Genomic DNA, 27,969 nt, shown 5'->3' on the forward strand with positions numbered 1-27,969 from the left:
GGCAAGTTACTGGGAAAATACTCTTGAATCAGCAGCCAGGCAACTAGCCCTGTTAGGAGTGGTCAGCCATAGCTGGACAATTTTCCTTTAAAGGATGCAAGCTGTGATGAAAAGTAGATGGCATTTCTGTAGGAATGAACAGATCTCTGGCACCACTAAAATGCAGAAGATCAGAGCCTGGCAGGGAGAACTACTAAAGAAAAGCTCATGGAAGCAGAGCTCATGAGAGAGCAGGGGGGCAGGTATAAATATTTAGAAGGAATGTCTGGCCAAAAAGAGGTTTCCTTTATCATAAGCACATTTATCCTTGAATGATCTGCAACACTTCTATTCCACTAACATACGCCCTTTTAAAATCTAGGTTGGCATAAAAATGATGCTGTTGTTCTAGATAGGTGCTGGTGTGCTGAATCACCAACTTGTTTCTTATGCAGCATAAGTATACAGTATTGCAGCAGTGAAATTTCTAGCTCTGTCCTCACTCTCCCCATTTCATTCCCCCCTGCTGCATTCTCTGTGAAATAAATAAAATATCCAACGTTTGAAATGACTTAAATATCAGTTAGATAGAGGTGGACTGACCCTTTAGACAATTCCACTAAACAGATGGATAGGGGATTAATACCAAACTATGAAGAGGGCACAGCTCCATATTTTCTTGATATCCATACACTGTAAACAGCCTTAAGTATGCAGCAGTGCCAACCTCCGTTTTCATCCACCTGAAGAAATATACTGTGACTTACCAACATACAACACTCTGTCAGGCACCCTGTATAAAGCGTCAATGAGTAGAAGTTCTTAGTTAGTTTATATAAGGTAAGAATACACTTGTGTTTCATTGACTGATAAAAAGAGAAAAAGGAAAAATAAAGTCTGTGTAACAAAACAAAATCCATTTACATATTGAACGTTGAATCTCCATCACTGAGACTTTGTTCATTGAAAACTTGCTGACATTCGCACAGCTAAAAATCAGCAAAGTGGAGGCAGAGTCCCCAGTGTGCAAGTCCTTAAAGCAAAAAGGGAAAAAAAATTAAATTAAAAAATATCAAAAGTGTACAGTTCTTTGGTAGATACAAAGTCTGTGGAGTGATCTTTTGGCCCTCGCTCATGGTGGAATCACTGCTGGTAAGAGGAAGGACGAGGGCTAGACCCGTATCATAGGAGGTTCCTTTGCCAGAGCATGTCAGTAAAACAACATGGCTTATTTTTCCGTGAGAGAAAGCCGAAGGATTTCTTCAAGTTCTGCCTCTTCGTGAAGACGCTGCTTTTCCTGTTCCTCCTGTTCCTTGGCGGACAGTTCCATAGCAAACTGTAAGTCCTTGTCAAAGCTTTGAGAGGGACTGCTAAGACTGGAATGGGCACTTATAGAATTGGCAAGAAGGCTTTCCCGCAGGGCCCTGAAGGGTAGAGAAATGTTTTATTTTTTTTTTAAGCACAATTTTAGAATGTATGTGCATGTGTGTGTGTTAAAAAAGAGAAAAGGAGGGAAAGCGGAAGAGAAAAAAAAAGGAAATAGAGTGTGCACTATGTACACGCATATATAGATCCACTACACATACAAATACACACTATATATATATATATATATATATATATACATACATACACACATATACATATACACACATATACATACACACACACACACACACACACACACACACACACACACACACACATACATACATACAGAGAGAGAGAGAGAGAGAGAGAGAGAGACACACACACACACACCACATTCTGTTTTACATAATGTAGGTAAAATATTACCTTTCATACTGCACATCAAAACCCTGGTTTGAGGAGATACTTCCATTGGACTGGCTTGGAGACAGTTGCTATAAAGAAATATAAGAATATGGGAAACTCAATTAAAGCTACCACCAGCTGTATTTAAAGAGGTTGAAAACCTCCCAAAAAAAAGAAAAGAAAAACCTGAAAGCAAAAAAGACATAATGAGCTAGTATGCATCGCATACTACCTCTATGTGAAATACTTGCCTTATAACGAAGGCACCGCAGTGCCGCCTACACAACACTTACGTGGCTGAAATGTTAACCTGTCTTCCTTCCAGTTCATGTCTTCCGGCCATCGGATTGGCCGGAGCCGCGATGATGTCCCTCTTGCGCATGGGAGCCATGGTTCACGGCACAGGGCTCTAAAGGAACTGAAGGACCGGCATAAGCGGCCGTTCTTTCAGAGTGCATGCGCCAGTGATGTCACTGGCTGCATGCAAAGTAAATATCTCCTAAACTGTGCATGTTTAGAAAATGATCAGTTAAAAATTAAAGCTTCCTCTGTAACTTTTACCTATAGGTACTGTAAATATCTCCTAAAGCAATATTGCTCTCCCACCAGTCTCAGACCTCAAAACAGCCTCTAGCGTTTTGTTCTACATGCTATTTCTGTATTTAGCCAAACTGATTTACAGCTTAAAGTGAATGAATATCCTTATTATCCAAAAATAATCAATACACGTCCACTGGTTAAAGAGGAGCTCCAGACGCCTTAAAAAAAATAAATAAATAAAATTAGCAGCTACAAATACTGTAGCTGCTGACTTTTAATATTGGGACACTTACCTGTCAAGGAATCCAGCAGTGTCCTCACCCAAGCCAATTTTTAATCCCACTAAGGGAAACAGGCAGTGCTGCACTCTGTGAATGGGCCGGCTGCGGGGGAAAAGAGGAAGGGGGCCAAACTTCTGGCTGAGTTTGCCATGGCGAACTCGGCCAGAAGTGGAAGCAGGTACCTGTCAAAACCAGGTACCTGCTCCCCCCAAAAGGTGCCAAATGTGGCAGAGGGGGGGGGGGGGGGTGGTTGGAGACAAACAAGTGGAGTTTCCTCTTTTGGGTGGATCTCCACTTTAATGACCGTATAATCTATTTTTCATTAAATTAAGAATTTTGAAGATTTGGAGGAGGCTGAGAACTGAGTTTAGAATAGTTACTTGAATAGACTTTTTTCAACCAGAGTTTAAGGTCACTTTAGCACAACTCCATGATATTCGAGAAAAAAAAAAAAAACACACAACACAACCTTCAGGAACGGGGTTACTTCCTTCATCCCCAGCTCCAGCGCTGCCCACCAAATAATATACACTTATTTGGGTTATTTTTACCAAAGATAAGTAGCAGTATAAATTTTGGCCAAAATTTGTAAAGAAAAATTACTCATTTGCAAACTTATGACAGAAACAAAGAAAAATGCGTTTTTTCCACAATATTTTCAGTCTTTTTTTATTTATAGCACAAAAAATAAAAAACCCAGTAGTGATTAAATACCATCAAAAGAAAGCTCTATTTGTGTGAAAAAAGGACACAATTTTTTTTATGGGTACAGTGTTGCATGAGTAATTGTTATTCAAAGTGTGAGAGCGCTGAAAGCTGAAAATCGGTCTGGGCAAGAAGGGGGTGAAAGTGCACTGTAGGCAAGTGGTTAAACCCAAATTGTTTTATTAGTACAAAATAATTAATACCTGGTTGGCTCCTATAATTATTGGTCTCCATTCATTTATAGTGGTGTTCTGATAGAATGCTATTTTTATATGATAGTTTAAGCATGTCACATTGTGTATTTTCATAATAGGAATTTCGAATTTTATATGTTTGTAGCGTCGATGTGCAGGTTAAATTTTGTAATTGGAGAAAGGATTAGGCATGTAAGAATATGAAGGTTTTGGGAGTATTCTGGTGTAGACTGAGATACCCCAGGGGGTGTGGACACTTGGAGCATTGGGCAGAATGTGGAGTTAGTGTACTTTAGTGTTCGAGAACTCGCCTGCTGACTTTTGAGGTCACTGTGGACTGCGGTCGGAAGTTGCCAGTACGCTGTGTGGCCGAAACTGTGTGTGTACAGGAGTATCCATGCTATAAAGTATGAGGTAAAGGTGGAAGTAAACATGGGGTCCTCCATGTCCAGAGAGTTATTTCCAGTGACGCTAGTTACAGTTTCGTGGGTGTTTAGTATGCAAGGAAGAAGAAGATTAGAGACGTGGGGACACATTTAGAACCACCTACAGGTAAATCCTACTTCCTCAGGTGATTGCACAGGTGTCCACACTCTGGGGATAATTGTTATTGAGTAATGCTATATAATCCTTCAAAAATGGATGGCTTCCCACTTGCTGAAGTAGCTCACTAAGGAGCCTAATGCGTAAAAGGTGGAAGAAACCGCAATTCAGGACCTTTTTTCATGTATGTAGCAGCAGGAAGAGCTGATAATATGCTTGTGTATCACATGGTTATGGGAGTATTTTTTTTTTTGGTTGAATATATATTTTATTTGGTGAGTAATTTTATCCATGTGTATAGTTTCAATAAATCATTCTAAGCAGAGAGCACTATGGCTTCTCATTTTTGGCCATATATTAATAATTGAGATTTCTAGAAGAGTCCAGTCTGGTCCAGGAACATCTTGTGGAGGAGCATCCCAGTGGTATCAAGAGGGACATATTAACAGGCGATTGTGACTCTGTAGTGAGGTCATTGCTTGGAGGTGAGCAGATATGCCAGCTAGAGGTGGTGGTAACTGAAGTCACCTTATACGATTTGTTTTTAAACCACCTCCTGACCGCCTGCTGCAGTTTTACGTCAGTACTGAGACGTTAAAAATTTGTTGTTAAACTGCAGGCAGTCCGCTTTAAAATAAAGGCTATCCCAGCGGCGAATTCGCCACTGGATCACCTTTATGGGCGGCGGGGTAGGTGTGACACCCAAGTGAGGGCCCTCACTTGACTATGGCCTTGGAGGACCAGGGCGACGTCATACATCGCTTCCTAGCAACGGATTTAAAGAACCCACTTTTTTTCCATCATGAAAAAAAAAAAAAAGACGACTTTCTTTTTTAGCGTAGATGTGAGATCGGAGTTTTTTGACCCCAGATCTCACATTAAAGAGGTCCTGTCATGCCTATTTCTATTACAAGGGATGTTTACATTCCTTGTAATAGGAATAAAAGTGATTAAAATTTTTTTTTTAAAAAAACTGTGTAATAACAAAAAATAAAAGATAAAATAAATAGGGAAAAAAAAAATAAATTACAGCGCCCTGTGCCAGTTAGCTCACGCGCAGAAGCGAACTCAAACACAAGTTGCACACACACATGTAAATAGTGTTCAAACCCCACGTGAGGTATCGCCCTGATCGTTAGATCGAGAGCAATAATTTGAGCCCTAGACCTCCTCTGTATCTGTAACTCTAAACTGGCAACCTGTTAAAATGTCTAAAGGGCCTATGGGGATTTTTAAGTACCAATGTCTGTCGCCATTCCAAGAGCGTGCGCAATTTTGAAGCATGACATGTTGGGTATCTATTTACTCGGCGTTAACATTATCTTTCACATTATAGAAAAAAATTGGGCTAACTTTAAGGTTTCCTAATTTTTTTTAATTCAAAAAAGTGTATCTTTTCCCAAAAAAATTGCGTTTGTAAGATTTTAACTTGTAAGCAGCAAGTGTCAGAAAAAGGCCTGGTCCAGAAGTGGTTAACACTATTTAGAAACGCACGACGATGGGATTTTTTTCATTTATAAATTGGGACTTATAATCTGGACTGTGCTACATTGGATTTGGTATATTGTCTGTGTAAATAGTCTGCTCGTACCTTGTACAAGCAGACAGTTACACACCGACAGGAAGCATCAATTAACTACCTAGAGCGCTTAACAGCACACTTGTAGTTAATTTAAGAACTACAAGCCGACAGCCACAAAAGGTAGTTCTCACATTCACAAAACTCTGAATGAATGACACAGCCAGTGGGGGCGGAGCCGTAAACAGATGTGGGGTTTTTTTTTTTTTTTGTTGCAAATGGGGGATGTGAGGGGCTGGTGCAACAGTAACATGTTAGGCCCTGTATATAGCTGTAACATGTTACAGAAGGTGAACTTAAATTTAGAATACAAACACTAAAGGCCACTTATGAACTGCTCCAGTATGATACAAGCAATGACTAATTGCTTTTACCTTCAACTTTTGGGCAAACAATCATGGGGAAAAGCTCACCTGATTTGCACTGCACTCCAGAAGGCTCTGCTGAATGGCAAACTGCATGATTTCGTCATCTTCATCCCGCATGTGAAGACTCCTTCCATTCTCCTGGATATGGTAGGATGGCGGAATCTCAAAGACTGACTGATCAACTTCAAAATTTGGAAGTGCAGCACCTGCAACTAAATAGCAAAGGATCAAATGGAAAAAAAAAAAAAAAAGTCTAGCTTTAGCATTAATTTTTTAGTATGGAAGAACGTAGGTAAGCATCTAAATGTCAGTTAGGTTAATAATGCTTTATCATCATGGATGAAGTTTCCATTTCCTGTGCTACCCTGTATGTGAAAGGTGCCCAAATCATGTCCCTGGCAGCTCCCAGATTTCCGAAGGGCCATAAGTGAACTTTCAAGTCTGTAATACGAGTTCGACTGACCCATTTTTGCAGCAGGTTAAAAAAAAAAAAAAAAATCATTACCCACCTCACTGGCATCTTCTTAACCACAAACCATGCAGCAATCTTCCTGAAGCTGAAGCATTTGTTTACGAAAGAGTACAAGAATGTGCTAATCATTTATTGAAACAGAATAAAGCCTCCAATACTAAGCCTATAGTTTGCCAACGTGAATGACAGTAAGGATATGATCTGATACGCAATGACCTGGTTCTTTAAGGTACACATTCAATATGCCACTGAATATTTGAGTAAACATAATGCTGGTGCACAGAAAAAACACCAAAAAAGACCCGTAGCCCTATCCTCCCCCCACCCCCTTTTCCTTCCCTCTTTCCCTCCTCTAGTCTTCACTCCCCTTCTCTTTTGCAGTTCTGCCCCTCCTATTTATCCTCCCCTTTTTAACCATAGACTATATAGTCCTTAATCCCCCCCAACCCTACTGCTGAAAATTAAAAAAATGTAATTCTACTGCATCTTTCCTTTTTCCATGGAATTCCAACTAGAATGTAGCTATTGGACACTACTTTTCGTCAGTAGCATCTTGCAGAATACAGCTTTATGCACATTTCTGTACTTTTGCATCATTAACACTGATAGTATCAGGCCTTGATTTCCTGGGTTGGCAAGATGATTTTTGCTGTATCAGTTAAATTGTTAAAAAAAAGCATTACAAAAATGTAACTGACCCTGCCATCCAAGGTGCAAAATAGGAGTGAACACAAGGGAGTAAACCATACTATCAGTGCTATGAAAAGTCTTCTATTTTGGTATATTCGTTTTTATCAATTCTCACCTTCCTCTTCAGGTGTCCCTTTTGGACTAATGGGAGAGTCTTCTGCTCGGGAACAAGAGTTCACATTTCCAAATGTAATTCTTGCATTTAAAACATGAAACAAAGGGATTTCTGTGAGATTAAACAAAAAAACCCAAACAATTAACATCAATTATTTGCTTCCTTTTGGTCTGTTACATATACCATTGAAAGCATTTTGTTCTATCGGTGCAATAAGTGCACAAAATAGCTGTTGATCCTGACAGAAATCCAATGAGCACCTGTGACCACGTAAAGCTGCCGCGAGAACAACTTTCCTAAAGAATGAATGGAGCTGTAATACGCATGCACAGTATGAAGTGGTATCCAAGATTGCTGGAATAGGGCTGAAGGCATTTGATGGATGCATTCCATGGGGACTTCTTAAAAGAAAACTGTTCAAAAGTACAGTTGTACATTAAAGTATAAAAAGCATCAAGAATGTAGCACTTGAACATCAAATATTGTATGTAAAGTAAAACGAGCTTGGAATCCTACAGAAGTGGAGAGAAGTGCCATGTATATTTTTTTATCATGTATGTGCGGAAACAATGCATTCTAAATAATTTCTGTTTTCAGGAATGATACAGACTGGATGATTTTGCCTGAGCAACTTCAAGATGGTGGAATGGGAAATCAGCAGTCAGTGTACTCCTATGCAGACCTTCCATTATTACCAAGAATGGAATCAGTCTTGCGAAATGTCCTTTGGGAGAACTGGATAGAGAATGGGAGGAACAATGTCATGGATGAGGTAACTTTGCAAAAAGGAAGTCATGGGACATCATGTGCCGTATAAGGCCCCCAGTTCAAACACTCTCATTAATGAGGTAAAGGCTATAAACAAACCACCTTGTGGAAGAGAGCGGAAAAGGGATCTCTAAAGGGTTCATATGGAATTTGCTGAAGCAGTGCAGAGAAAGAATCAGATTTGGATCCTATGTAGTCACAGGCAAATGAACAGGAGAAGCAACAGCAGAGAATACCTGTAAAAAGGGCTTAATCAAGAAGTGAAAGGCCAGTGGTCTCAAACTGAATCGAAAGGGCAGAAATGTGGCCCCTAATAGTGCTGACAACCAAAAGCTGGTCCAGGCCCAGCTGTAGTAAGGAAAGGATTTATCCCATGGAGAAAGTCCTGGGGTATTAGTTTACAGACTCCCAACTGAAGTATGCCTTCTACATTCCATGATAGAACTTACGGGAAGTAGTTTTCTTAGCTCTTGGTGGCATCTCTGAATAGGTTTTTCCTAGTATGCTAAAACTGTCTCTCAAAACCTGCTTCAGCAGCCATGGCTTTAAAGCTAGCGACCATGAAGGAGGATGGTAAACCAGTTCTTTGAGGTAAAAATATCTTGATGATCTGTAGGAGCCCACAGAGTGCCTAGATCTCCCTAGCTTAGTCTCCATTATGAGGCGCTTTCAAAAAAATGGAGTGAGACTTTGCAAGTTTCAAAACCAAATTCCTAAACCACCAAGATAGGGACAAACTCTGCCAAGTGAACCAGCCTGTGATAAGAGTCCTAGGTATGATGGTAACCTAGTTCAAGATAGTTCTTTCTATGTGGATTAACTCCAGATCTCTGCAATGCAACACTCTGAGGTTTTGTGAGGATTTAATCAAGTACCTGACTTCATTAAATCATGACAAAACCTCAGAGTGTTGCATTGCAGAGATCTGGAGTTAATCTAGATAGAAAGAACTGTCTTGAACTAGGTTGCCATCAGACCTAGGACTCTCATCACAAAGCAGAGAGCCAGGTGACTCCTTGACTGAAGAGCTTAAATCTGAGATAGGATTGTCTGATGTTTCACCTGTAGAAGAAACGTTTTGGCTTGAGCTACGTCTAGGACCAGATCCAAGAACTCCAAGCTATAAGTTGGTTCCATGGAACAGCTGTAATGTTTGGACAGTCAAGACCAAGTTTTCCAACAGGGCCCGCACCAACTGTAATATCAAAAGGAGATTGTCTCAATATGCCACAATGGGGATGCCACAAGAGCACAACAGGCCAGCATCTTGATGAAAACCTGAAGTGCAGATAACAGGCCAAAGGGAAGGGCCACTAATTGGTAGGGTAGAGGCAAAACAAAGGAAACACAAATGTGCTGTAATCATAAGGACGTGCAGGTAAATGTCCTTGATGTCCACAAAAGTCAAAAAGTCTCCTTAGTGAAGTAAGACGATGACAGGCCTGGTAGACTATGAGGAATGGGCAGCAGTGAAGATATTTAGAGCTTTGAGATCAAAGACGGGGTGGATGTCCCCTTTGGACTTAGGAAAAGTGAGGTTGTTGGGAGTAAAGTCCTTAAAATTGTTCTTTCATGGGAAATTGTGGGCAATAATACCTTGATTCTGAATATCTGAGAGTGCGTGTTTCTCAGATCCAATCTTCCTGTGTCACCACACAAATTAGCAGATTTTCATCAAAGGAAGGGGCTTGGAGCAAAACTGCAGCTCTTATCTTAGGTATACTACCACTAGTGTATAAGATGCAAGATGTCCAAGCATCCACAAAGATTAACAAATGTCACCCACTTTACCCCCCTAAATGCTGGAGAAGGGTTGTCCCATTCCTTGAATGTGAACTGGGGGCCAACCTTTGGGGTCTTGACATGGAGAGCATGATTACATTTCCTAACAAACTTTGTCGTCTGTTCCTTAGGATTATGCCACTGAGGAAGGTGGGTGCACTAGAGAAGACTTTCAACCACATATCAGTTAGGTCCTTAAAGACAGGTGAATCCTCCTACAATATGGTAGTCCTTTGGTTAGGTGGGACACTGCCAGATCCACAGTGGCTATAGCAAATCCTCCCTAAACAAGTACAAGGCTTATAAGTGCTTAGGGAAGCAAACAGCTTGTCAAGGTGTTTTCAGTCCACAGAGATGTAGAGAAAGAGTTGGAACAGAACTGGTAGAAGCAACAGGCTCATTCTCAAATTTCAAAGTGGTGTGCACAAAAGCAGTCTCTCCTAAATTGGCAATAATAGCTGTGGACTGAGTGACTTCTCAGGGGCAAGCTTATTAGTCAAAAACTGGAGCAAATTAGACAGTCTCAGCAGCTGATGTCTTTACCCATGCCAAGGTCATGGGTAAATCAGATACAGAATCCAGCAGCAGAAAGGATGGGACTCTGTGCATACAGTCAGTAAATAACTGGTTCATTTGGGCTATAAAGTCTTACATTACAGTAGTAAAAACCTAAAACGAAAGGGACAAAAAAAAAATCAGCCCTACACCTGGAGCTAAAGAGGACTCCAATGTCAGAGATTACAGCATTGGCCAATAATAATTACGTTTTCATTAAGCTGATAATGTTACATTTAACTTTTTTTTTTACACAATATAAAAAAATCCACAAAAGTGTTTTCCTTTGCATTTGGCATACAAGTATAAAAGGAATGTATACCTATCTTGACTGGAAATCCAGGTGGAAACTGTAATGTTATGAAGTCCCTCAAGTGAGCAAAATGAGAGCTTGTTCTGGCCATCAGGTCTATGATGGGGGTTACTTGCTCTGCCAAGGACAGAGGGAAGTCTTCACACATCCACAAAGTACCCCTAAACCTTAAAGTAAAAGTAAAGAAAAATAGTGTGTACATATCATTTCAACTGCACTCAAGAATAAAAACTCAACTGTCAGAAACACCTTCTTAAACATCTGTTTAAATCCGCCCGGCCATAAAGACCTAATGGGTCAGTTAAGAGAATTACAGATTGCCTGGCACTTTAAATAATTTGGTTAGGCCAGCTTGGACCAAACAAAATATTTGCATGGAAGAACAGGCCGCTGCTTAGGTGCTAATATACTGTAGTAACTTGTGCTGCGCATGAGGTATGATGTGAGAGCAGTACCAGCAACTTCCCTTCTACTATAGATATACAGAGTCACCTATACTGTATATCTCTGCAATTAGGGAGGACCTTGTATTTTTACCAATCAATACAAGGCTTTCTTAGATTGGTTGAGGTGGAGGTTGAGATGTCACAACATACAAACCTAGATTATGTATCTAGTCTCAGTGGACACATTGAGAATTTCTTGCTACCGTGCCAAAGGCATTAAGACATTCCACATAATTCATCTTTGAAAACACATGACTTAATGCAAAGTTTGGTTACTCACTTTTGCGTCCTAATGGCCAACTCCTTGGGCCTCCCAATGTCTCTGTTTTTTAGCTCAAACTCAGGGTTAAAATACTCGTCAGGAGTTATAGCTGTAGGGTTGTTAGCTGTGGCAAACTCTGTAGTAAGGTCCTGTGAACAATATTAGTTTGATAAATTAATCGTATTTTAGACAATTTTAAAGTCAGATATTCAACTTACCCATTTTTATCATGCATATGTGAAATCAACTTCTCTGTGTCTGTCCTGATGACCAAACATTTTAAGTTGTTACCAATATAGGTGAAATCTTTCAATCTAATGAGGGCACTTTTTCCATTTTTTTTTTAAAAAAACAAAAGTTCTCAACTATCTTGTCTTAAAAATACAGTACAGGACTGCTTCTTATAGACCATAGGTTATATGGTGCTACCTTCAGATGATTGAACACTGGCAAAAATTTTTGCCAGGGCCTGCTCCTAAAGCAAACCCATAAAACCCTGCCCATGCTTCAGGTTTTTAGGAATAAGGAGTGATCAAGACACAGAAGGGAAGGACCCGTGTCCTGTATTGTACTTTTGGCAGCCTTACGAATCCTGGATTCAGAAGCTTGCTGCTGAAATGCCCAGGAGACACCAACAGCTCCGGTGGAATGGGCTCTGTAAAAAAAGGAAGGAACCTTGTCCTTGGAAGGAGAAGTATGGAAAGAGCAAATTAAATAGTATATATCACAATCATTCTTCCATGGCTTTTTTTTCCTCAGTCCTTTATTGTGAGAGGTACATGCATTTCAAGGGTCAGTAAGGAGCTAATAAAGTCTGATTCTGTTTAAAAGTTTGGAGAGGGGGGGGGGGGGATACTACTCCAGCAAAAACGCCCCTCTTTCAATCCCTTTTTCCCTTGAGCACATGGCTGTGCTTGGTGAAGGTTACACACCTGAGCGTTCACACTTTATACGTGCCTCTATTTCCATGGCGACCAGTACAACACTAAAACCAGGAAGCGGAGGCAGTGCGACAAGCCCTGCACTCTTCACCTCCAGTAGCTGTGCAGTCCTGTGTTTTGGGCTGCTTTCAGCTTCCAAATGTTTGTTCTCTCCTTTGCTGCTCTCCACCCTCTCCCTTCAGCATTCAAAGTTTCTGCTCCAGGAGCTGTGAGCACAAGCAGGGGAAGGGAGGAGGAGATTGGCTTGCCAGGATGGCGAGTGGCGAGGGGCAGGGAGTGAAGTGTCAGAATGGGACACTCCATATACTCAGCACGTATAGACTATGATCCCATGGGCATATAGCATACCTGTATTGAACAGAGGTAAGTCCCAAAGCACCTTCCCCCTACGTGGGTTTTATCCACTGGTATTGGATCTCGAAAAATTCACCACCAACTCTCTTGGTTTTAATCTCCAACAATGGATCAGCATTTTTTGAAAGTACCAATGTACACATTGAAGATTGCTGATCCATTGTTGGAGGTTAAAAGGAACTAAAGCACACAGAAGGCAGGAAGGGTGGATTGCTATGGCACATGGAAGGCAGGAAGGATGAATCACTATGACACATGGAAGGCAGGAAGGATGAATCACTATGACACATGGAAGGCAGGAAGGATGAATCACTATGACACATGGAAGGCAGGAAGGATGAATCACTATGACACATGGAAGGCAGGAAGGATGGATTACTATGGCAAACTGAAAACAGGAAGGATCAGTATTAGCTCTCATTTGATTTCATTTTTTTTTTACAATTACAGTATTGCATGTAATGCCTGTCTGCTGTCAAATCCAAATGTCTATTTTGCTTCAAGAAAAAATAAATAATGGGATTTTTGACTGTAAAAGCCATTTCTCTTATGTTCATTGACGAACACCGCTCCTGATCTTCATAACCATTGGGTTATTCTGCCCCCTACAGGAGTAGGACATTAGGCAGAAAAATAATCTGGCTATGCCTATGGGCAATCCCAGGGGGTATACTCATTCTCCCTGCTATAGGTACTCAGTTTAGTTATAAGCAATGTCAGAAGAAAAACTCCACAGAGGGATGGGTGCAGTGTCTGTCAATGAACATCAGAGAAATGGATATTTAACGGTAAGTCAAAAATCCCATTCATTGACTGGCACAGCTCCTGCTCTTCATAACCATTGGGACGCCCCAAAGCAGGTCCTCTAAACCGCAGCCTGCCAACCCTTGCAGCCAAAAGAAGCATCCGCAGATGCCAACACATCCACTTTATAAAACTTTGTGAAAGTGTACACCGACGACCAGGTGGCCGCCTTGCTTACCTGCGTCACTGACGTTGGATGACGGAAGGTCCAGGAGGCACTTAGCGCTCAAGTAGAGTGCGCCTTAACAAGTAAAGGAGGAACCTGACCCTTGATGGAATAGGCCTGAATCACCGTCTGTCTGATCCATGTGGAAATGGTCGCAGAGGAAGAGGACAACCCTTTCCAAGGCCCATCCGTGAGCACAAATATTGAGTCTGACTGAAAGACTCCGCAGCTGCCAGGTACACCCTAATTGGCCAGACCACATCAAGGCATGCAAAGCAATTTCCTTTAGATGTTTAGGCCTGGCACACAGGGAAGGCAACACAATGTCTTCATTGAAATTAAAATCAGAGACAAACTTTGGGAGGAAAGACGGACAGGGCCAAAGAACCAACTAATCACTGTGAATCACCAGGTAAGGTAAACGACAGGATCTTAACAGCGTAGGACTCAGATACACCTCTATTCTTCAGCACCTGGCGTTCAACAGCCAAGCCATCAAAGCCAGCAGCTGTAAAGCAGGATGGAAGATTGGTCCTTGGGACAGCAGATCCTCCCTGAGAGGAAGCTTCCAAGGAACGTCGGCAACCAGCCGCACCAGATCGGCGTACCAAGCCTAGTGGGACCAGTACGGAGCCACTAAGATGACCAGTATTCTCTTCTGCCTTGATCCTGCGTAGAAGTGTTGGCAGAAGCTTGAGAGGAGGGGGAAGGCATAAATCAGACGATACTGACCCCACGGGGCCACCAGAACGTCTGTGCTGCCCGCCAGAGGATCCAGTAACCGAGGCCCCAAACCTCTGCGCCTTTCTGTTGAGCCGAGACACCAACAGATCCACCTCGGGAATGCCCCACTGGAGACACAACAGATGAAACCCCTTGGGATGAGGGGACCACTCACCTAGGTCCAACGCCTGCTGAGGTAAACTGCCTGCCATTTTCACACCCTTGGCATGTGTACGGCGGAGAGGGCTGGAACGAACCAAACCGTTCTGTCTACCTTAGAATGCCAGCTACATCCAGAGCCGCCAGAACACTTCTTGTGCCCCCTCTCGTGATTGACATAAGCCACTGCCGTGGCATTGTCCGATTGAATGTGCACTGGGCATCCCTGAAGATGATCCGTTCAATGGTCCAGACACAGTCTGATCGATCGGAGTTCCAAGACATTGATCGGTAGACTGGACTCTTCCAGTGTCCAGATGCCCTGAACAGAATTTTTGCTGAGGACGCCTCCCCAGCTGGCATCTGCAGTGACCACTGTCCAATACAAAGGGAGGAGGAATTTGCCCAGGCGAAGCACCAAGGAACGAAGCCCCCATATCAGGGACTCCTTTGTTCCCCGACTCAACTGGATCCGATTGTCCAGAGACTGCGGAGTCTTATCCCATTTAGCCAGAATCTCCCTTTACAGGGACCTCGTATGGAACTGTGTGAATGGAACCGCCTGGAAGGTCGACATCATCAGGCCCAGCACCCGCATGCAAGCCCGGAGGAATGACCATGTGCTGGACAGCAGGAGACGAATTGCAGCCTGCAATTTCTGGAGTCTGTCCAGAGAAAGGAGCACTCTGGCTAAGGCCGGGTCCAGAGTCAGACCTACATAATCCAGCTTTGTGGACAGAACCAGAACAGACTTCTGAAAATTCAGAATCCAGCTGAACCGCAGAATTTGTATGGTGATCTCCAGGTTTTCCACCAAAGCACTAGGAGATTCCACTCGCAGAAGGACGTCGTTCAAGTAGCCCCGGTACCGCGATCCCCTGTTGTAGTAACAAAGCTAGCACCAGTGCTAACACTTTTGTGAAGACCCGAGGAGCAGAGGTGAAGAAACTTCAACTTCAAGAGTACTAGAGAAAATGCAGTCCTGGATCTATTGATCACTAATGACCCAGACCTAATCTCGGAGGTAGGAGTCCAGGACAACCTGGGCTCTAGCGATCACAGGATGATCACATTTAGCGTAAATAACAATGTAACAAGGCAAGTGGGGAACATAAGAACCCTAAACTTCAGAAGGGCAAACTTTCCCAAATTGTGCTCAATGATGGTAAACTTGGACCAAACCCTGGGAACACTGACCACGGAGTAAAAATGGGAATGCTTTTGGAACATATTAAACAAATGCATCTCGCAGTGCATTCCTATGGGAAATACATTTAGAAGAGACAAAGCCAAACATGGCTGGCTAAACCGTAATGTTAAAAAACTTATTAGGGGAAAAAATGGCCTTCAAGAAATATAAATCACAGGGCACAGTATTGGCTTTCTAACAATACAAGGAGGCAAATAAAAAAAGTAAATACGAAATCAAAATGGCTAAAATCAACTTTGAGAGACAAATCGTGGAGGATAGTAAAAAGAACCCAAAGAAATTCTTTAAATATATCAACAGCAAAAAAAAAAACTAGGGCAGAGCATATTGCACACATCATTAACGATGATGGGAGGATGGTTACAGAGTAGAGCTGCACGATTAATCGTATGAAAATCGCGATCTCGATTCACCCCTCCTGACGATCTAACCCTGAAATATGCTCGATTCTTTGCATAGCAGAGAGAACAGCTGTGGGAAAAAAAAAGCCTCCCAGCAAATGGCTATCAGCAAAGTCTCCCAGTAACTAAACAAAAATGATTACATTGCATCTTTTCCTTCCCTCTGCCAGGGAGAAAGGAAGTTTAACCTCTTAAAGACTGGATCTTTTTCTGACATTTGTTGCTTGCAAGTTAAAATCATTTTTTTTTGGCTAGAAAAGTACTTAGAACCCCCAAACATTTTATATATTTTTTTTAGCAGAGACCCTACAGAATAAAATGGCGATTGTTGTAATATTTTTATGTCACACTGTATTTGCGCAGCAGTCTTTCAAAACGCAATTAATAGACTTTAATGAATAAAAAAAAAACGTAACAGTAAAGTTATCCCAATTTTTTTTTTTGTTACACAGAGAATCGTGAGAGAATCGTGATCTTTATTCCAAGCTAAAAAATCGTGATTCTCATTTTGGCCAGAATCGTGCAGCTCTATTACAGAGGACACTGAAAAAGCAACCGTGCTGAACGCTTTTTTCTCGTCAGTCTTTACAAAGGAAAAGGAGGGGTACACTGACCACGACTATATGGTTAGTAGTAATACACAGGACTTGCCGCTATGGCTAACAGAGGGTGAAATCAGGGAAAGGCTGGATAAAATTAACACAAATAAATCACCAGGCCCGGATGGCATACATCCGAGAGTACTCGAAGAACTTAGTAAGATTATATCTAGACCACTGTTCCTGATCTTTGCTGATAGTATTAGGACAGGAAATGTACCAGGGGATTGGAGGAAAGCTAACGTGATACCGATATTCAAAAAAGGGCAGAGGCATGTCCCGGGAAATTATAGGCCTGTCAGTCTGACATCGATAGTATGTAAACTTCTGGAGGGGATGATAAGGGACTATATCGTAGAGTTTGCTAAAGACAACATCATCATCAGCAGTAATCAGCACGGGTTTACAAATGGGCGTTCTTCTCAAACCAATCTCTTAACATTCTACGAGGAGGTGAGCTGTGAGCTAGATAGGAGGAGACCAGTGGATGTGGTGTACCTGGATTTAGCTAAGGCGTTTGATACAGTTCCCCACATGCACTTAATTTATAAAATAAGGCCTGCAGGCATCGACCGCAGGGTTTGCTCTTGGATACGGAACTGGCTAAAAGGGCGTGTCCAAAGGGTGGTAATAAACAGCGCATACACAGACTGGTCTGAGGTGGTAAGTGGGGTCCCCCAAGGCTCAGTCCTGGGACCAACCTTGATCAATTTATTCATAAACGGCATTGAGGACGGGATCAGTAGTTCTATATCAGTTTTTGCAGATGAAACAAAATTGGGCAGGGCAATAACTGCACAGCATGAAGCAGATATCCTACAGAATGACCTGGACAAAATAACAGAGTGGACAACGACATGGCAAATGAGGTTTAATGTGGAGAAGTGTAAGGTTTTGCACTTGGGGACTAAAAACATAAAAGCACAATACACTTTGGGGGGGGGGGACCTTTGGGGGAATCAAAAATGGAGAAAGATCTGGGAGTCTTGGTAGAGGATAGACTAGGCAATAGCATGCAATGTCAAGCGGCAGCTGCCAAAACCGGCAGAATATTAGCATGCATAAAGAAAGGGATGTATTCCAGAGATAAGACTATAATCCTTCCACTTTATAAAACTCTGGGCCGACCACATCTGGAGTATTCTGTCCAGTTCTTGTCGCCAGTCCTCAGGAGGGATGTGTTGGAGCTGGAGAGAGTCCAGAGAAGGGCAACTAAACTAGTTAGGGGACTGGAGGACCTTAATTATGAAGAGCGTCTGCAAATCGATTGATTTATTCTCCCTGGAGAAGAGACGCATGAGAGGGGACATGATAGCAATTTATAAATATCTCAATGGTGATCTCAGAATAGAAAAAAAGCTATTCAGTCGAAGGGATTGCAGGAGGAATCAAGGGCATACAATGAGATTAGAGGAGAAGTGTTTTAACATCAGGCAACGTGGGGGTTCTTTATTGTTAGGGCTACAAGATTGTGGAATTCTCTACCACAAGAGGTGGTTTCTGCGGGAAGTATGGTGGCTTTCAAAAGACTCTTAGACGTACATCTCAAGGATCAGAACATTCCGGGGTATGAGAGATGATTACGGCCACACACACACACACACACACACCTACACAGGTTGAACTGGATGGACTATTGTCTTTATTCAACCTCACCTACTATGTAACTATGTATGTAACTATGTAAGGTGAGACCAAAGGGTAATGCCACAAACGCATAATGCTCCTCTTCCACTGCAAAGCGGAAGAAGCGCATATCGGAATGTAAGTATTGAAGTAAGAAAGGTAAGTATCCTTGATGTCGATAGAGGCAAGAAAATCCCCCCTGACGCAATGGATGCCACCACCGTGCGAATAGACTCCATTCTGAAGTTCTGCACCCACACAAAGCAGTTCAGCGCCTTGAGGTCCAGGATTGGACACACCTTGCCTTCCTCCCTGGGAACTGTAAACAGGTGTGAGTAAAAACCCTGAAAAAGTTTCGAAGTCGGAACCGGGACAATTACCCCTTGAAGGAACAGGTCTTGTATCGCCCCAAACAGAACCTGTTAGTGGCCCGGAGAGGGGTGCAAGTTGGAAGGAAAGAACCAGGGGCAAGAGCGAAACTCGATCTTGTAGCCAGATCAAATGACTTTGTGGACCCACTTGTCTTGTACCAGGGAAGTCCACAGGTCTGAAAACAAGCAAAGACGTCCCCCCCTACCCCCGATATTGTTGAGGGGGGGGCGCACCTTCATGAAGAAGGAGCCTTGTCCGCGGATCTCGAGAAGCCCGCTCTCAGCTTGCCAAGACCAGGTTTGTTTGGATCCTCCAGGAGGCCCTGAAAGGCTTCAAGGCCTTGTCAGTCGACCCAGAGGGATGAAAAAACTTCCTATAAGCCGAGAGGGCGGGCCCACGTCTATGACGAGGTTCCTTGCTCTTAGTAGCCTGCGGAAGAAAGGTACTCTTTCCCCCCTGTGAGACTTTTAATGATGTCATCCAGGGTATCTCCTAACAGGCGATCTCCTTAAAAAAAGAGTAGATCAGTCAAGGCCTTTTTAGAAGTCTGGCCCGCAGACCAGCATTTGAACAAAAAGACACGCCGAAAGACCACTGCCGAAATGAAGGGCCGAGTTACTAGCGTCGCCGCATCCAAAAAGGCATCACAGATAACTGCAGCCCCTGGACCAGCTGGTCTGCCAGCTCAGCAAAAGGTAGGGGGGGAGCGGTTCTCCCTCCAGGTCACAGAGTAAATTATAGCCCACTCGGTCAGAATTTGCGACACCAGGGCAATGATGAATATCGGCCTCAGTGCCGAACCAGCCAGATTGTACATAATGCGGGCCACAGCCTCGGCCTTGCTGTCAGCCAGATCCTTAAAGGCCGGGGACTCTTCAACCAGAATCATGGTTGCCTTGTTTAATCTGGAAACCGGAGGGTCTACCACCGGAGGAACAGCCCACTTCTTAATAAGGGACTCCTCATGGGTGTAACGCCTAGAAAAATCGCTAAGGGACCCCAAGGGGACGCTTTGGTCATCCCCACTCTGTAGCGACAATTTTGTCAAAATAGGTAGGGAAAGGAAACGCCTTTGTAGCTCTGGATGGCTTATAAAAGCCAAAAAGGAACCTGCGCCTTCTCTGCAGCTTCCTCCATCTTAAACGTCTTACGCACAGATACAAATCAGTGCATCCACCAGTGCCTTTTCGTGCGCAGTTGCAGATGTGGAGGAATCATCCTCACTATCAGAGGATTCCGGGCACAAGGTTGTAGACCCAACAGGGTGACCAAGGCCCGCGGCTGCCGAATCAGATTCAGGATCTGATGAGACAGACGAAGCTTGGGGGGGGGGGGGGGCTTTTCGCTAGCCCATTGCCCAAAAGCCACCTCCACCCGGGACACAAAGGACCGACGTCAATGCATCGATGGATTGTTGGGTCTCGGAGGGCCCCGCAGCCTCAGAGAGGGGGTAGTGGGGAGATGTGCTCCAAAGACTCCATGAGTCATCAGGGGGACCCAACAAAAAAGGTGCAAAACACTGCAAGGGACAACCCTTACTGCGCTGGCAGCAACAACCGGTCGCCAGGCACAAAGCACCAAGCGAAACTCAGCAGAGAGGGAGAGAACCTCACCAGACTCACCACCCAGCAGAAACAGGCACCTGCAGCCACCAGGATAATCTGCACTGCACACCCGGCAATCAGGAAGTAAAAAGATCTAGGAGTCAGCACCAGGGGATGAGGAGGGGCTCCCCCTGCCGAAATCTCTGCCCACAGGGCTCCACTCATGGCCGCCGCTATTTTCAATGGCAAACCACCGCAAAATGGCTGCTGGACTACACAAACTGGGCCGCTGTGCATAGAAACACACAGGCTACAACAAAATGGCGGCACCACAAGGCTTCCAGGGACCCAGAAGGGATCCCTAGGCCTCAAGGACAGACCCCGGCAGGACAGGGGGCCCTGGCAGCAGCCCCCACCAGGTATAACCCCCCCTCACAGCCGATCGCCCGGTAGCTGGCGCCGCACCCCTCCCCAGCATAGCACCCTGCCCCCACCCCAGAAGTGGACCAGACCACCCAAACAGCCCCAGCATAAGTGGAGGGGGGGTAGGATGGGGGACAGATGAAAGGGAGGTGCCCGACGGGAAGGAGTGGAACCCGGGGGTCCGACCGTCCCCAAGGAGGGAACCACGTCCACCCCAAAATCCCCCAGGGAGAGAGGGGGGGCAGCTTCTCACCATACAAGGAACCGAGTGGGCACCGCTCCAGACAGAACCCCCTCTCCATCAAAATGGAGGGGCTGTTGGCCAGGAGTAACGCTGCGACTCAGGCCGAGATCCGGTCATAGGAGACTTCGGGAGGCTTTTAACTCACAGACCAGCTCCCATCCGGTGGGACTTCATCAGGGCCAACCTAGTGCGAAGCTGAGGTCTACGCATGCTCGCTGGCCAGACCAACTCTTCCCCTTCATTCATGAGGATTCATGTCTGCAGTCTCTCTGACCAACTCCTGAAGTGGAACTCTAATAAGAAGAAGTGGAGTTTGCAGATGACAAGGTGGATCTTTAACAGGAATGGGCAGAACAAATTTAGATTGGGGGGGGGGGGGCATTTTAGTCCTGCCTAGTCTTTGCACAAAACCAAAAATACACCACTGAGTCCAGGCATTGATGGCTTAGAAAATCCACCTGCCTATTACCCAATCCCTGAACGTGGGCTGCCAAAAGAAGAGTCTGAAGGGAAGATTATGCCCATGAGAGTATTGGGACTCCTTTCTTTCAGGGCTGATATGCTTCTGGTGCCCCCTTGATGAATTATGTAGGTCACTGCTGTGGCATTGTCCAATTGTGCTCCCACTAGGTGACCTTGTAGAAGGGACATCAAATGGTACAGAAGCAGTCTAATGGCTCTCGGTTCCATGTCTCCTGAAAAAATCAGTGGGTTAACTCCACCCTAGCCTGTGTGGCTCACATCTGTTTTTACCATGTTCCAAGTGAAGAAATGACATCCCCAATTCCAGGAGATCTTCTCCTGACTGGACAGAATCACCAGTTGATCCAATGATTGGATTTGCTTTTCCAGGTCTTAAAAGAGTGTTTTATTGAAGTGGTCTGATGTAATACTGGGCAAAGGAAACTGCCTCGAAAGCGGTCACCATGAGGCCCAGAACCCTCATGCAGAAGCAAACTGAGGGATGTCTTGTGATCTGAAAGTCCAAGATGCTCATCATTAGGGAAGCAATCTTGTCTTGAGAGAGGAAGATTCTGGCCTGGGCTATGTCCAAGATTGGACTCAGGTACTGCCGATGATGAGATGGCTGGAGGATGGCAGACTGTGGAAAGGTTGATATCTAGTCAAAGGTTTAAAAAGGAATTGAACAGAAACCTAGGAACTGGTGCAACCACTATTTGAGGCCAGGTTCACACTATCTGCAGCCGCAGCTCGCATCAGGGGGTCCGGTGCATCCCCGTTCTTCATTACAGGTGTGAATCAGGTCCAAATTTTGGCATAAATTCAGGCCTGAAAAGGACCAGAAGACGAACAGAACCCTTTTCCAGTGTGGACCACAGCTGCCCCAGAGGTGTGTGAACCGGCTCAATTGATAGCTGGTCACAGTGTCCTGTCATGCGAACTGGACGCATGGAAACCTGCATCTAATTTGCATACCTTACAATACATTTGTGAACCCAGCCTGAAGGTAAAAAGCAAGGAGTGGGTAGGAATAGAAACTGTTTTGTACTTCTTATCCAACTAACTTATCAAGAGATTCCCCAAAGAGTAATTTACCACCAAAGGACACACATAGAAGACATTTCTCACAAGCATGTCCAGCCGACCAAGCTGTAAGCCACAAAATCCTGTGCATGTGTAAAGATAAAGGATCCTTGAGGCTTGTCAAATGATATTATCAAGACCATCAAAACAAAATAGGACTGAAGGTGTCAGCTAAGAGGCGAATACTCTGTGGATGGTGCATCTATGAATAGATGTGCCAGGGTGCCAGGAAACCCGACAACATGGGGAAGCAGGTAAAATAAAGCAGTTTATAGGAGCAAACAATAAAACACACAGCAAGAGTGAGGAAGTGAAATCATGAACAAGCCGGGGTCAAGTCCAGAAGCGGTTAGTCTACCGATGCCAGGTCGTCTGCCGATGCAGGGTTGAGAGCCAGGAGAGTCGTCAGCCAAGCTAGGTCATACACGGAGAACAGAAAACTGCTGGCAGAGATGCACCTTGGAGCACAAACGCAAGGGCAAGGACTGTTACCCATCAGGCGATGGATATATTCAGGTGTGCAGCATCATCACTGTGCGACGCCCAGGCAGCAGGTAAGTGATGATGCAATCAGTCTATAAAGAGGCAGCAGTCTGCACATGTCCAAGATGGCTGCCAACAGGCGGGCAAGGTAAGACCTTGACACAATGTCAACTAAAGAAATACTCCAGTGTATTTATCCAGAAAGTAAACCAGTACCTGTGTACTTTTAAGCACCAACTGGCACTGATAAGCCAACTGGTTCACAGCACAGACAGCAAAGTTCAGTACAATAGTTGCCGATTTTCTGATGGGGCTTAGGATCTGCTGGGCACTGGGGGCAAGTAGTCTCATGCATTTTTGACAGGAATAGAGAGAATGGAACCAATTTATTCATATCAAACTCATGCACAGTGTATGCATGTTGGATTTACATATATCCACATAGGACATGATATAACAGTACAATAAAATTATAGGGTTACAGTACAAAGATATGCTCCATCTACACACACACACACACACATTATATATACAAACACACACACATACACGCACTTTGGTCTTTAGGGCCATATGAGTGAAGCACTGCACATGTAGAAGTGATAAAGGCCCAAATATGACATGATACAGCTGCGTCACTTACCCCCTGAGCTCCAAACTGGTGCTCCACAGTTCCAAGTAACGACTCCAAAAAGTTTCTGTCAGCTAAAGGAAAACACAATAAATACAAATACAGGTATTCTACTCCACATATGAGCATGTATAAAAACCTTTTGTTCAGATTTCCTGCACTTTTACTAGCCATCTCTAAAAACAGATAAAAAAATTATTGCAGAGAACATGATAAAAATTAGTGGGCCTTTGATGCTCCACAAAGCCACTACTGGCTGCTGCAGAACTACCTTTCTTAGCACATCTGAAAGTTTAGGCAGTGTTTTATAGAAGTACAAACTTCCTGGAATAAAGATTCCGGCTAAGGACACTTACCTGTCCAGAGATCCATCGCTGTCCGCATCCAAACCGTTTTTTCATCGGTTTTCGGGTCTCCGCCATCTTGATTATGGAAGTCGGCTGTGAATCCTAGCGACTTCATATCAAGCTTCCTATTGCTCATGTGCGAGCTGTGCTGCACTTCATGAATGGTCCCACATTCTGCGACCTAAAAAGCTGCAGGGAAAAGAATGGGGGGGGGGGGTCTAGGCAATCCAACCAGAAGTATGAGCAAGTACCTGCCAAAACTAGGTACCCACTCCCCCCCCCCCCCCCAACAAAAAAAAAAATAATACATTTCTCTGATGTTCATTGACAGACACAGCTCTTCATCTTCTTGACAGTAGAGTTATACTGCCCCCTACTGGAGTACGACACTAGGCAGAGAAAAACATGCCTATGGGGCAGTCCCTGGGGGTAAACTCCCACTTCCTACTATAGCTATTCAGTTTTGTAATAAGCAGTGTCAGAAAGAAAAAACCCAACTCCATAGAGGGGCGGGTGCTGTGTTCGCCAATGAACTTTAGAGTAATAGATTTTTTAGTAAGACAAAAATGCTGTTTTCTCCATTGTTCATTGACGGACCCAGCTCTTCATCTTCTTGACCGTAGGGATGTCCCAAAGCAGTGCCAAACATGAAGGGTGGTAACAGCAGAAAAAACAAAACTTCCCCAAGGCTAAACATAGCCAACAACTCTGGATGAAGAGACCATTCTCCCTAGTACAACGCCTGAGTCGACTGAGATAGTCCGATTGCCAATTTTCCACCCCTGGAATGTGCACAGCAGAGAGAGCTAAACTAATCTTTCTGCCCACCTTAGAATGTCGGCTACTTCCAGACCCGCCAGGACACTTCTTGTGCCCCCTTGGTTATTGACATAGGCCACGGCCGTGGCATGGTCCGCTTGAATCCGCACCAGACACCCCTGGAGACGGCTTGTCCAATAATGCAGACAAAGTCTAATCCCTCGGAGCTCGAGTACATTGATCGGTAGTCTGTACTCAGGGGGTCTGGTCTCAGGAAGAGTACAATCTGTGCCGAGGACGCCTCCCCACCCAGACAGGTGCAAGCAAGTCCAAAGAGACGACCGTCTGTTGGTCAGCAAAAGCCGAATTGCCATTTGCAACTTTTGACGCTTCTCCAGAGGAAGAAACACTCTGGCTGAGGACGAGTCCAGAGTCAGACCCAGATAGACAGGGCAGACATCTGAAGATTCAAAAACCAACTGAACTTCCTAAGCGTTAGAGTAATCTCCAAGTTGTCCATCAAGGCAGACGAAGACTGACGTGGGATGAGAAGTAAACATCCTTGATGTCGATGGAGGCGAGGAAATCCCCCTGATGTAGGGACACCATCAGCGTGCGAATGGACTCCATGCGGAACTTCTGTACCCGCACAAAGCAGTTTAGAGCCTTGAGGTCCAGTATTGGGCGCTCCTTGCTCTCCTTCCTGGGAACTGTAAAACAGGTTTGGGTAAAAACCTTAAAAATGTTCAGATTTTGGAGCCAGAACAATCACCCCTTGAAGTAACAAATCCTGCACCGCCCCATAGAGATCCTGTAACGGAACAGGGCACCCCAGACCGGGTGCCTCCGTTGAAAGATGCTCCTAGTGCTTTCCGAGGACTCCAAGCACTCCACCAGACACTGTAACCACTTCAGATCCCACGAACCGCCGCAGCTTGGTTAGGGTCTCGCAATCTCCTACCCACCCTGGACCTACGACAAGGCTCCAGGTTCCTGTGGGTGAACCTCTCTTTCCCCAGAGAGTGCAGCAGAACAAGCTCTACACAAGCTCTTAAAAGAGCTCAGCGATTCTCTAAGGGAGTATGGAGGACCATAGCAATCCCTTGCAGCATATTCCCCAATAAGAGACAGAACTCTAGATTGGAGGTTGAATGAACTCAGCACAACTTTATTGAACACAACTTATATACCAGTTTTTACCCACAAAGTTACCACCCAGATGGACCTTGTTGAAGACTGAACATAATATTCACCATCCAATAGGAACAGAGTTTTACACTCTCATACAGTCTACAAAATATACAATGTGGGACAATCCCCCCTCCCCCTTAGCATCTAATCAACATTCCTATAAGTTTCTCTTAAAGCAGACAGACAGACAGGTGGGCTCATTAGCACAGTTAACAATAGGTGAATGGAAAAGGTGTCTCAGACCCTATTTTAGACAAAAGCACTTCAATGATTAGCAGCCATGCTGTCTCTACCAGTTCCTGGATGCCCATATTAGGAGTGGACTTCCTGTACCTTACAGTTTACAGAAATAAAGGTTTAGCTTCTAGGATAGAGGCAAGACTCCATTAGCCCCATGACTTATCCGTCTTTAAATTCCAGTGACAGTGAATACTGTCACATATCTTCCCCCCAAAGGTAGACTAATCCAGGCACTAGACCTCCAATCGGTCTGTGCCTGAGTTAGTCGGGTAACATGTCCCAAAGAGTCCATCCATCATGGCAGCTTCCTTGACAAAGTTCCACATAGTTTGTAAGTTTGTCCTGGCAAGGCGCATGGAGCTCTCATAGCCGATCAGTCTGTGAAAGTCTGGTTTGGGAAGGCCAGACTGGGCTTCTTGGGCACCCTGTGTCCCTCTAAGACACAGGGTGATTTAGACATAAGAGGAGCCTAGTAGGCTGAGAGAACTTTCCAACCTCTCTAAGGTAGGCTGTGTTCCACAGGCCCTCCCAATGTCTGCACCCACCCAGTACCCCAAACAAATTGTCGGGAAAACAGTGTTACTCACCCAGCCAACCTCTGCCTCTCTCGCAGAACATACCCGCTGCTGGGGATAAGTGTGGACTGGACCTTCTCCTGGAAGTCCTTTCAGGCGCTGGAGAGAAGACAGGGTGGTGGGGCTCACTTCGTCAAGCTGTTGGGGATCTGGGCCGACTGTCCAGCATCCCCGGGGTGTACAGATGAAGACTGTAGCTTTTGCAGGTGCTGGGCAGAGGTTGGTAGCACTCTGCCCTGTTGCCAGCTCTTCTGCTGGGTTGGGGTTTGCGAATACTACCCCCAGAAACTGGTTGGGGGTCTGCTGTAGAGAGGAGGGATCGCCTACCTCCTCCTCCTGGTATTCCTGCGGGACAGGTTGGGGATCTGGACCAGCCATCCAGCATCCCTGTAGGTCTGGTGCAGAGACCGCGGTCCCATCTGTACCATTGGGGTCAGGGCTGTTGTCTCCCTGTGGTTGGGTAGAAGGATTAGTGGTCTCCTCTCCCTGGAAGGTACACTGCTGCTGGGAAGGAAGGACGACACCTTCGGCTCCCTGTAACTCCCGCTGTAGCTGGGGATCTGGGCCGGCTGCCCAGCCTCCCTGTAGGGCCGGTAGAGAGACCTCGGTCCCATCTCCACCTGCCATCGGTGGGTCTTCACAGTACCACCAGTCTGTACTGTCTCTCCAACTCAAGGGTTGTGGGTCTGGATCTGCCACCCAGGACTCCGGCTCTGCTTGCAGGGTAGATTGGGGTGGAATGGAGCAGAGCAGGCGTTGGTAGTCCTGCTCCAGTTCCCACTCCATTGTGACCAGATGAATCAGGTCTAACACCAGGTCATCTACTCTGGGGAGATCCAGTAGGGCTTCCCTGGTGTCCTGGATTTCCCAGCGCCCAAACTCTGCTGGACATCCAAAGTCCCTCTCTTCAAAGGCCTCCCACAGCAAGCCCGGGCCACTATAGTCCTCACCTTCCGGCATATTGTTGTCAGCCATCCAGTGGTCGTGCCGGGTAGCGTACCACTTTAGTGCCCGGTAAGCTTCATCCAGCCACAACTCCTTCCAAATCAGGTTCCACAGCTCCGTCACCCACTCATCCAGGGGTTGCTCTCCTAGGAAAGGTAACCGCAGGGCAACGTATACTTGGAACCGCTGTTCTTTGCTGGGAAGGTTCTCTCTCCGCCTCCACTGTGCATCGTCTAAGGCCTCATACCACATTTCCTTTCGAGTGAAATCTCTCCAGTCCAGTATGGCTTCCTCCGATACAGGCCCATCCTGTTGGACC

The 27,969-nt window shown here is 44.9% G+C and overlaps 1 protein-coding gene across 2 annotated transcripts in view; it reads right to left on the bottom strand.

Moving 5' to 3' along the window:
* Positions 1-638: 638 nt before the first annotated feature.
* Positions 639-27,969, bottom strand: part of ANKRD13A (ankyrin repeat domain 13A) — a 107,974-nt gene continuing 80,643 nt past the window's right edge. For both annotated transcript variants that reach the window (XM_082270912.1, XM_082270913.1), the window contains 7 exons: positions 23,606-23,667; positions 11,387-11,517; positions 10,670-10,827; positions 7,243-7,353; positions 6,011-6,177; positions 1,777-1,844; positions 639-1,403 (listed from right to left, as the gene is read on the bottom strand). In XM_082270912.1, coding sequence (XP_082127038.1) covers positions 1,208-1,403; positions 1,777-1,844; positions 6,011-6,177; positions 7,243-7,353; positions 10,670-10,827; positions 11,387-11,517; positions 23,606-23,667 — 893 coding nt within the window. In that variant the 3' untranslated portion in view covers positions 639-1,207. The remainder of the gene's footprint in view (positions 1,404-1,776; positions 1,845-6,010; positions 6,178-7,242; positions 7,354-10,669; positions 10,828-11,386; positions 11,518-23,605; positions 23,668-27,969) is intronic.

This window comes from Pelophylax lessonae, assembly GCF_965119305.1.
Source record: "Pelophylax lessonae genome assembly, chromosome: 1".
Classification (NCBI taxonomy): Eukaryota; Metazoa; Chordata; class Amphibia; order Anura; family Ranidae; genus Pelophylax; species Pelophylax lessonae.